Genomic DNA, 12,124 nt, shown 5'->3' on the forward strand with positions numbered 1-12,124 from the left:
ATGTCATACAATGAATTCCAGTTGTTCATTTTCTGCCTTTTTCTAACCTGCCTTTCCTAGCGATCTTTCATTTTTCCAGTTATCCTGAATTCCTCTCTTGCATGATTGAATCTATACCAGTGGTTTTATATCCGATTTGTTCTCAATTGGGTCTATGACCTTTCTTGGTTTCCTGTGATAGCACAAGGCAACCCAAAGAAGGTGGTGATGAAGAAAACAGTGGGCTAACCTACCACTCTGCCCTCCAGGATAATAACATTGGAAAATTGTGGGAGGCCTTATAAATGAGTCCAATTGCCTTAATTTATTCCCAGGCCCCACTCTGGCCCTATAGAATCTCAATCTCCTGGGATGTTTCCTAGGTCTCTGTATGTTTTTTTTAAACCTTAGATAATTCTGATATGCTTCCAGATTTGGTAACTATCATATTAAACTACTCTGTCTCTCTAAAACTATGTCTCAGTAAGATAAACTGATCTGCCCATGTTCACATAAACCTATGCTTTTGGATTTCAAGTTCAGTGCTAGTTCTACTATATCACCCTTCTAAGTTCCCTCTACCCTAAGTTGTTTTACTTTGTGATCCATTGATGAAAACTAGTCAACAAACTGTCAATATGACTCAATTCTGAGTATAACTGCTACCAGTAGGTATGTGTAGAAGAATAGTTGTTGAGGAAAGGAAATTAGGGAGAAAACATACAATTAACTAGAGTAAGTCACATCACATACCTTATTGAAAAGACAGTTGAAATCCACATGTACACATTCACCAGTCAAAGAATCAAAGAGAATGTTTTCACCATGACGATCTCCAAGCCCCAAGATATAACCAACCATTGACATTACTGCAGTGGAACGGCAGTATGCTGATCTGCTACTGTACCTAAAGAAAATAAAATGTCTATCAAATATCTTTATGCCATATGAGGCAACATAAATCTAAAATATTAAAAATAAACATTCACCCATAACAATGTATTATATTCTTGGCAATTTACCATGATGTAGGATCAGGGAATGTTCTCAGAAACCACTCATGAAAAACAGGAGGATGCCTGGGCAGGAGAAATTCTCGGAATACTTTGAGTTTTTCAGACAAAGCTGCTGCCTTTGGTAGCATACACTGGCGGAGTTCCTTTCCTGTCATATACACTCCTGCAAGGCACAGTGATTTCCATTAATCACACAAGCCAAATGAGAAAAAAGAGCCAACTTTTTTTGTTATGATAAGACAGGAAACATCTACTTTTAATCAAATTGTTATTAAAAAGCAAGAACATATTTTCAATTGTGCATACATAAACTTACTTCTGATAGTATAATAAAATAATAAACTACATTATCTTCCCTAAATACAGGTGACCCTTGAACAACACGTTTGAATTGTGTGGGTCCACTTACATGTAGATTTTTTCAACCAAACGTGGATGGAAAAGGTAGGATACAAAACCTGTGTCCACAGAGGAGGACTGACTTTTCCTAAACATGGGTTCGGCAGGGCCAACTATGAGATTTGAGTAGGCTTGGATTTTGGTATACATGGTGTTCTGGAACCAATCCCCCAGCTTATACTGAGGGATCACTGTACTTATCCACAGTAAAGCCTCTTATTGATGAAAATTAATGTAAACTAAATCCAATGTTGTAGAATCAAATAATTACAGAATATATGACTCAGAATACATCTAATGTGAATGGTGTCCCTGGAATTGTGAAAATGCCGCAAGCTTCACTAAACTTATAGTGATGGCCAGGTATGGGTGGCTCACACCTGTAATCCTAGCACTTTGGGAAGCCAATGCGGGAGGATCGCTTGAGGCCAGGAGTTCGAGACCAGCCTGGGCAACACAGAGAGACCCTGTCTCTGTAAAAATTAGAAAAATAAGCTGAGCGTGGTGGTGTGCACCTGTAGCCCCAGCTACCTGGGAGGCTGAGGCAGGAGGATCACTTGAGCCCAGGAGTTCAATGTTGCAGTGAGCTGTGATAATGCCACTGCACACCAGCCTGGGCAACAGAGTGAGACCCTGTCTCAAAAAAAAAAAAAAAAAATTATAGTGATCTTTCTGTTAATTAAGATGTAGTTCAGGTCCAAACTGAGACATTACTAAGAAACCCACATTGGCGTGCTGAAATAATTTACTTTATGTGAAGGTTATCCTATATAATTCATAGTATAACTGATTGTTAAACTAATCCTATAGAATACAAATCATAAGGAGAAGCAGAAGTTGTTTTATGAACTATGTTCATGATAAGATAAAATATAATAGGTATTTTTAAAAAATTATCAAAGAAAAATATTTTTTAAAATATCAAATAGTAAAAACTAAAACTTCAGCAATATTTCAGCCTCATAAATAATAAACAAGTTCCTTGAAATCTGACTCGAGTATGTTTGAATTTCAGTTCCTGCAACATATTAGCCATGTGAACTTGGACAAGTTACATAACTTCATTGGTACTATCCATAAAAGTGATAATTAGGCATGTTAACATTAACAAATAAAATAATGTATATGATATACTTAGCACCATATCCATAATATGTTAATTTATCAATATTAATGTTTTGGATTGAACTGTATCCTTCAAAAAATATACTCAAGTCCTAACCCTTGGTACCTGCGTATGGGATCTTATTTGGAAACAGGATCTTTACAGATGTAATCAGGATAAGATAAGGTCATTAAGGTGGGCCCTTAATTCAATAATCCAACAACTCACTAGTGTCCTTAGAAGAGAAAATAGAGACACAGAAACATAGGAAGAATGTTATGTAAAGATGGAGGCAGAGTGGTGTGTGATTCATCTACAAGCTAACGAACATTAGAATCTCAGAGAAAGGCAGGGAACATGAGCCTTCAGAGAGATCGTGGTCCTTACTGACACCTTGATTTTGGACTTCTAGCCTCCAGAACTGAGAGACAATAAATTTCTATTGTTTAAAATCACTGTATTTGTAGTACTTTGATATGGCAGGCCCAGAAAACTAACACACTTATTTTCTACTTCACTCTAATAACTTGATCTATTTTTTAATGTATTACATCATATGCATTTTTAAACACTTTGTTTTGAAATTTTAGGCTTACAAAAAGTTGCATAAATGAAACAAAGTTCACATATATTCTTAATCCAGCTCTCCTTAATGTTCATATTTTTCATAGCCATACACAATTATTTAAACCAGGCAGTGTTTATTGTTGCTGTATTATTAACTAATCTTCAGATCGTATTCAAATTTCACCAACTGTCCCACTAGCATACTTTTTTCTGGGCCAGGATCCAGTCCAGGATCCTGTCAGTTGTCGTAGCTTCTTAATGTCATCAAATCTGGGAAATTTCTGTCTGTCCTTCTCTTTCATTACTTTGCCTTTTTTTTGTAAGAGGTCTGACCAGTTATATTTTTGTTTCTCTACTGTAAAGTTCCTATGTTTTCCCTTTATAATTGATAAGTATGTTATAGGGAGATACTTTGAGACTTCGCAAAAAACCTGTTTCTCATACTTTTGCCTATTAATTTTAGCATTCATTGATAATCATTGCTTGTAATAATTATTACTGTAATGTTTGCTAATTGGTGATTTTTCTATTTCCATCAGCCTTTCTATATTTATTCACTGTAATTCTACTGTAAGGAAGAACTGTTCTACTTCCTCATTTATTTATTTATTCAACTATTTGTTTATATCAGTATGGAAGTATGTTTATTAATTTTATTCCATGATTTATAATCAATTACTATCATTTATATTGTTCCTCAAATTATCCCAGGTTTGGAGAGTGGAAGCCTCTTATTCCAATCTAATACTTCAGGTTTCATTCTAGCATTCTCTCTGTCCTTTTCTTTCTCCGACAGTGAGAAAACTAGCTCTCATTAAACGCAATATATTTACTTATTTGCTAATGACTAATACTGTATACACAAAAAGTAGTTTCAGCATTGTTAACCAATATCTGTGAAAAACAAATTTTCATATACATTTTTGTATGCTACCTTGAAATCCTTTTGGGATGAAAATAGGGAAGGAATCAAAACACAAGGAGGAAGAAAGGAAGGAAAACACTTAAATGCTTCTATATATAAAATCTAGAAATTTCACTGTACCTTATATCAAGAAAATGTATACTGACATATGTTATTAACAATTATACCCATATTATATATGTTAGTAGCTATTATACCTATATTATATCATTATATCCTAAGAATTAATTTTAGTACCCTTTTCCTTATACAATTTGGTCAGAATAGGTCTCAAACCAGCAGTGTTGTTCACCCATTCAATAATCCCACATTCATCATTCAGTGGAATAACTGCATATGTTCGGATATGAAGTTCTCTTCTACGAGATTCTGCATCTTTTCTTAAGCACTATTAAAAAAATACACATAAGTTTAAAAATAGGATAGAATACAAAATTTCTAAACATTATAACAAAGATATCTAAAGATTTTTATTTCATAGCAAAAAATGTCAATGAAGGCTTACTATGTGGTATAAATGAATAATTCTTATGAATGATAGAAAAGAAAACTACCGGGACAGTAACCCTAATCTATTTTCAAATCATTAAAAATGCCTAGGGGCCGGGCGTGGTGGCTCACGCTTGTAATCCTAGCACCCTGGGAGGCCCAGGTGGGCGGATTGTTTGAGCTCAGGAGTTCCAAACCAGCCTGAGCAAGAGCGAGACCCCATCTCTACTAAAAATAGAAAGAAATTAATCAGACAACTAAAAATATATAGAAAAAATTAGCCGGGCATGGTGGCGCATGCCTGTAGTCCCAGCTACTCGGGAGGCTGAGGCAGAAGGATTGCTTGAGCCCAGGAGTTTGAGGTTGCTGTGAGCTAGGCTGACGCCACGGCACTCTAGCCCGGGCAACACAGTGAGACTCTGTCTCAAAAAAAAAAAAAAAAAGCGCCTAGGGTAAGTCCCTTGTTTTAATTCACTATTAGTGTGAATTAAATTTTTATTCACTATTAATGTGACAAGAATATTGTGTTTAAAATATTGTTACTGTATATTTAACAATGACAAAATATTATTGTTTTATTTTCTATTGCTTTACAGATATTACTGAAACATTAAGTCCTTAGGCACAGAGATTGCTTTTTATTATCTCATAGGAACCAAAGAGCATGAGTTCTAAGACATCCTCAAAATGTATTTCTTACTCTTTCAGTTTAATTATTACAGTCTCATTTCAAAGGCTATCCCTTAGCAGAAGAAAGCTTTACAGGTCTCATCTGATTAATCCTGATGTATTAGGTAAAGAAAAACAGTATTATTAATGCTGGAACTATATGAAGTAAGCAAACTAAGCACACATCTATAATTGAAACCTGTTCAATTCAAAAGTACTTCACTGACCAAAAACACATTTTAAACTTTAGGAATAAACAGGCTTCATAAATGCCAAGGAAAGGGTATGACATTAGAATCCCATATACAAATCAGTGTGTGGGCTCCAAAACCAACATACTGAGCCTATACTTTTTAACAATCAGGCTATTTAATTTGACCATGTTAATAAGAGGGAACAGTAATGAAATACCTTAATCAAAGTAACAAAGCCGATTACGGTAAATTTATAAACTAAAACCAGGGCATTTGATACTTGAACCAGAAAAACATACAAAGAGCTTTGGTAAGAACATGCTAATGATCTAATAGTGATTAAGGTACCAATTTACCAAACAATATTTAAATAAAAAAATAATCCTCTTCGTATTGCCTTTGAAATAGGTTTTTAATGTGGTATCACTTTTTAAATTACTTTTGGTTAAAATGACACCACTGCACTCTAGCCCAGGCAACAGAGCGAGACCTTATCTCAAAAAAAAAAGGTTTACCAATGGAAAAAACATATTATGCTATGTATTTATAAATGCCTACCTATATAATAACTCAAGATACATAAGATCATACATTTATAATAAGCCCTTTAATGAGATTTACCATAACATCTTTGAGCTAGAAACTAAGTACTTACCAACAAACTGAAAAAATGCTAATGATTACCTTTTAACAATAAGTTGAATAAATAGAACCTAACCTTTTTTTCCTAGCACTTAAACACAAAACCTAAACAAATTTGATAGAAGAAGTATATTATGGATAACTTAATCATTAAATAGAAAATATTTTCCATCATTAACCCATCATATATTTTTCTCAATATAACAAAAGTAATCTTATTTTTAAAAAATTAAATGAAACTAACAATTTTACTTCTGGGAATATACCCAAAAGACTGAAAGTAGGAATTTGAACAGATATTTGTAAACCCATGTTCATAGCAATATTATTCACAATAGTCAAAAGGTAGAAGCAGCCCATACGTCCATCAAAGGATGAATGGATAAGCAAAATGTGGTACAGACATACAATGGAGTATTATTTGGCTTTAAATAGATGGAAATTTTGGCACATGCTATAAAATAAATTAACCTTGAAAACTTAATGCCAATTGAGTTATTCAGTGCTCCTTGAAAAAACAAAACAAGAAAAGCATAATGCCAAGAGAAATAAGCCAGTCAAAAAAAAGATAAATATTGCATGATTCCACTTTTATGAGGTACGTAGAGTGGTCACATTCATGGAAACAGAAGTAAAACGTGGTTGCCAGAGGCTGGCGGAAAGAGAAATGGGAAATTGTTTAACAGACATGGAGTTTCAATTTAGGAAGATGAAAAAAGTTCTGGAGAGGGATGGTGGTGATGGTTGTACAACAATGTGAATGTACTTAACGCTACTGAACTATACATTTAAGAAATGCTTAAATGAAAAATTTGTTATATATATATTTTATTACAATAAGAAAAACTTAAGTGAAAATGAAAAAGTACATTTCATTCCCTCTTTTTAAGAGTGAGCTATTTGCACACTGAAATGTCCATATCACATTGACAGTAGTTATGGTAATTCTAAAATAAAAGCAAACTCTCTCCAAACCTTATTAATCAAGGAATTGAATTCCATTAGTCTACAATCCTTTCTCAGGTCATCTTTTGGCTTACACATCATGATGTAGAACTTTCCATCTGACCCTTTTAAAGAGATCTTCTTTGGTTTTTGAAGAGAAGCAAGAATTTCCACCTAAAAGATGATGAATTATATATAAATTAAGGCCAAAATTCTTTGTTTAAATGTCTACATATTATAAACATTAAGTTATTAACAAAATAAAAAGAGAACATAATAACCTTCGTTATGTAGTAAATTTGTATTTTAACATCTTCTTTTATCTTAAAATGATCTTCAAAAGAATAGTTGTCTATAAACAAAGACACATTTTCACCCATTAAGAATGGCTATGAAGTAAAAAGATTACTTCATCAGCAATACAAGTTCTTATACATTTAAATTTAGGCAGTCTCTCTCAAAGCAGTCACAATGTTTAAAAGATTTTTGAAACATCTTTTTAAGATCTTTCTTTAGAGCTCGAGACTGTTTTTCAATGTTTTTTTTTTTTGAGACAGAGTCTCGCTCTGTTGCCCAGGCTAGAGTGCCGTGGCGTCAGCCTAGCTCACAGCAGCCTCAAACTCCTGGGCTCAAGCAATCCTTCTGCCTCACCCTCCCAAGTAGCTGGGACTTCAGGCATACGCCACCATGCCCAGCTAATTTTTTTTATTATATATATATATTTTTAGTTGTCCAGCTAATTTCTTTCTATTTTTAGTAGAGATGGGGTCTCGCTCTTGCTCAGGTTGGTCTCGAACTCCTGAGCTCAAACGATCCGCCTGCCTCGGCCTCCCAGAGTGCTAGGATTACAGGCATGAGCCACACACAGTAAGAAATGTTCATCAGTTGAAAGTAATTTGATTTCTGTAAGAGGAAACTCCTCCAAAATCAAGTCTACCTAACAAGATGAGCAAATAAGGCAAATAATATTGTGTAAGTTAAAAACAAAGCATGAGTATAAATAATAAGAATGATTTCATTAGGTAGCTTGGTAACTGGCTCTGAAAGTAGTTAACAAATGTCTTGAGTCATAGAAATAATGGAATAAAGTTTTCAAAAGTACTTACTTAGAAGAAGTGCTCTAGTACTATTTCTTTGAAACAGTTACATATTTATAGCACATTTCATACTTTAAAAAAAAAATCACGCCAAGTGTGGTGGCTCATGCCTGTTAATCCTAGCACTTTGGGAGGCTGAAGCAGGAAGATTGCTTGAGCCCAGGATTTTGAGCAACCAGCCCGAGCAACACAGAGATCTCATCTCTACAAAAAATAGAAAAAAATAGAAAAATTAGCTGGGCATGGTGGCATGTACCTGCAGCCTCAGCTATTAGGGATGCTAAGGTAGGAGGATCGCTTGAGCCCAGGAGTTTGAGTTTGCAGTGAGCAATGATGACACTACTATAATTTAGTCCAGCCAACAGAGTGAGACTCTGTCTCAAAAAAAATAAATAAATAAAATAAAAAATAAAAAAAATAAAAAAATCAAGCTCTTATTAATTTCACTCCTCCCGAAAAATATTCGTTTTTAGGACAAAAGAGTACGGAAAAATAAAATTGTGAAAAGAATAAAGATTATAGTCATATTAAAATTATATAAGCATCTGACAAATCAAAATATTAGACTGAATACGAATAACCGATTTTTTTTACAGTCACTGAAGTTCTTATCACTGAATTTTGTACCATCAGTACCAGGGAGTTTTACTTTTCTGTATTTCCAATTCTTTTTTTCTTTGCAAATAAAATTCATTTTGATTCTGAGAAAAACATTTTAGCTTAATTTGAAGTTTTTTACTTAATTAAAATTTAAAATCATAGTTACAGTCATAAATAACTGAAGTTTACCATATCATCAAAGCCTGCGATATAGGCCCAATGCCCAGGAAATGGATCATGGTGAGCATGGGTACCCGGAATTGATGGAAGAGTAGGTATCATGACTGATTGCAAAGGAATAAGGATTTCACTAAATGTTGATTCTTCTACCAGCTTTTTAAGCATTTTAAAATGAGTACTCATACTTAATTTGGAACTACTTCCATCAACCTGAAAAAAAAAATAGCACATTTTAATTTCTTTGTTTACCTTGAATTACAGAACTCAACTTCAAGCAAAACAAAAATTTCACTTCTACAATATCTTAATTCCAAAGGCCTGATGGTCTGTAGATTTCTAAGTATTTTTTAATCATCTCATTTTAACCTCTGTCTTTTACCTCATCAATAATAGGACCTACATCATAGGATTGTTTAATGATTAAAGGAGACAGTAAAGGCCTACAATCTATTGTCAGACATGAAACAATTCAAAGACCTCTAAAAATCAAATTTTCACTGAAGTTATGTGCTTGATTATGGAATACTCTAACAGGTTATCTTCAGTGGTGATATCTAATACAAAGTATATGCATTGTATTACCTTTAAAAATATGAAAACTCTGCATTTCTAAGTGTAGCCTGCCACAGAGGTTTCTGATAAAGAATTAGAAACCGGCTGGGCGCGGTGGCTCACGTCTGTAATCCTAGCACTCTGGGAGGGCAAGGCGGACGGATTGTTTGAGCTCAGGAGTTCGAAACCAGACTGAGCAAGAGCAAGACCCTGTCTCTACTAAAAATAGAAAGAAATTAATCGGACAACTAAAAATATATAGAAAAAATTAGCCGGGCATTGTGGCGCGTGCCTGTAGTCCCAGCTACTCGTGAGGCTGAGGCAGAAGGATTGCTTGAGCCCAGGAGTTTGAGGTTGCTGTGAGCTAGGCTGACGCCACGGCACTCTAGCCTGGGCAAGAGGAGTGAGACTCTGTCTCAAAAAAAAAAAAAAAGAATTAGAAACCAATGGTGCTCACACAGTAGTAATATTTTCCAAAGATTAGGGGGTTGCGGGGGGCGGGGGTAAACTCACAACTAATGGACACGGTGAGCATTGTAGAGGGGAAGGGCATGTCTCTAATCCTCGCCTGGGTGAGGCAAAGACATAAAATGTAACCAAAACGTTTGTACCCTCATATATCCTGAAAAAAAAAAAAAAGACAGAAATATTTAAAAAAAAAAAGAATTAGAAACCAGCATATGTAAAGCACTTAGAACAGTGACAGTGTTTAATAAATGTTGTCCATCATCATAACACTGTTTTTAATGTTAAATGTATCATAGGTCATATGGGATTAATGAAGATAGCCAATGCAGATCACCCTTTTGAGATGTTTATTGATGAAGGAAAGGGGAGATATAGGTTAGTCTATAACTTTTAACCTATAAACAATTAATGGACTTTGAATATCTCTCAAGTAAAATTTAGTTATTTACCTTATGGATTCTCTCTCCCCCTTCTTGTGAGTACCTCCACCCTCTACTTTTACGTTTCCTACTCATTCTTCAGTGTTTTTTCTCCAATTCCTTAGGTGCAGTGTGGGTCACTCTTGTAACCATGTTTATACTTTAGTCACAAATCTACTGAAAAGAGTACTTATTACTCTAGATGATAACCATCTGCTTAGTTCCCTATAAGACTGTGAGTACCTCAGGCAGGAGAACATTTCTCCCTCATCTTTACTTCCCTTAGCACAGTGCTTGTACCCTCACAGACACTGAAAGGTATACTGAAAGAACGAAAATCAAAACCCCACTCCTCTTTCCTATCATGAATGTAGGTTAATGTATATGTGTTCTAAAAGTTTAAAGATATGACATAATTAATCATAGTGACTACTTTAAAAAACTGAGTATTTTACATACTTATTGTTATGGCTTATTTCATAGCCTCTACTTAAAATTATTTCTGATAAATATGGGTAATCTACTCTCAGAAAATTATTCTTAATTCACATTAAGAAGAACTTTTAGGCTGGACACAGTAGCTCATGCCTATAATCCCAGCACTTTGAGAGGCAGTGGCAAGAGGACAATGTGAGTCCAGGAGTTCGAGATCAGTCTGGGCTACATGGTGAGATTCCTGTTTCTACCAACAACAACAACAAAATTAGCCAGGTACGGTGGTGTGGCTTGCCTATAGTCCTAGCTACTTGGGAGACTAAGGAAGGAAGATCACTTGATCCCAGGAGTTGGAGGTTGCAGTGTTGCACCACTGCACTCTAGTCTGGGTGACAGAGTGAGATCCTGGCTCTTAAAAAAAAAAAAAAAACCTTATAGAAATATAGAGGATATTTGGAAGAGGGACATGGGACTTACATTAAAAATTTTAAAAACAGCTTTATTAAGATAAATCATACATATTTAAAGTATAGAATTTAATAAATTTTGACATATTTACACCCATATATGTTAGAATTCTAATTAATCATATGAAAGAAAATTAGCTCAAATTATTTATGTTTATATATATAAAATTATCCAACACTGGTCTATAAGCAAGAAGATTTATGATAGTACCGGTTTATTGCACAATTCTAGAAGCTTATCTGTTAGGCGAGTTGCATCTCCAACAAACTTCTCTAAGGATTTTTTCATATGGATAGCTTTATTTAGGATTTCCTTGCATCTGTTCACACGCATGGGATAAGAAGACTGTCAAAAAGAGTTAAATGCAATTTTATATAAGATTTTTGAAAGATAACAAAACTTTTGATTCACAAAAATCAACTTAAGTATTCATGATTAGAATTTACACTGATACAAATTTTCTGGAAATCAATCTGGCAATGCAATCAAGAGCCATAAAAATGTTGCTATCCTATAATTTGGTGAATTTTCTTCTTTGGATGTACCCTGAAGAAATTATCAGAAATGAGAACAAATATAGACATATCTAGATCTTTTACAACAGCAATAAAACAGAAATAACTTTAATGACCCACTAAATAGCTAAATAAATTATAGAAGGCTATTTTAGAATTTTATACAATTTCTAAAATTCTATCTTCAAAGAATATTTAGTAACATGGGAACAATCTTAAATGAAAAACATGAAATTATATGTAATCCAATTTTAGTGTTAAAATACACTTAGAAACGATGCATATAAAAATTAAAATATTGGCAGGCCGGGCGCGGTGGCTCACGCCTGTAATCCTAGCACTCTGGGAGGGTGAGGCGGGTGGACTGTTTGAGCTCAGGAGTTCGAAACCAGCCTGAGCAAGAGCGAGACCCCGTCTCTACTAAAAATAGAAAAAAATTAATCAGACAACTAAAAATATA

The 12,124-nt window shown here is 34.3% G+C and overlaps 1 protein-coding gene across 1 annotated transcript in view; it reads right to left on the reverse strand.

The window, feature by feature from the left end:
• ATR (ATR serine/threonine kinase) overlaps window positions 1–12,124 on the reverse strand; it is a 113,334-nt gene that overhangs the window by 6,481 nt on the left and 94,729 nt on the right. The window contains exons 39-44 of the mRNA XM_012647440.1: window positions 11,360–11,494; window positions 8,817–9,017; window positions 6,961–7,104; window positions 4,229–4,379; window positions 1,002–1,158; window positions 733–886 (exon numbers count right to left, since the gene is read on the reverse strand). Coding sequence (XP_012502894.1) covers window positions 733–886; window positions 1,002–1,158; window positions 4,229–4,379; window positions 6,961–7,104; window positions 8,817–9,017; window positions 11,360–11,494 — 942 coding nt within the window. The remainder of the gene's footprint in view (window positions 1–732; window positions 887–1,001; window positions 1,159–4,228; window positions 4,380–6,960; window positions 7,105–8,816; window positions 9,018–11,359; window positions 11,495–12,124) is intronic.

Source organism: Propithecus coquereli, unplaced genomic scaffold (assembly GCF_000956105.1).
Source record: "Propithecus coquereli isolate 6110/MARCELLA unplaced genomic scaffold, Pcoq_1.0 Scaffold268, whole genome shotgun sequence".
Classification (NCBI taxonomy): domain Eukaryota; kingdom Metazoa; phylum Chordata; class Mammalia; order Primates; family Indriidae; genus Propithecus; species Propithecus coquereli.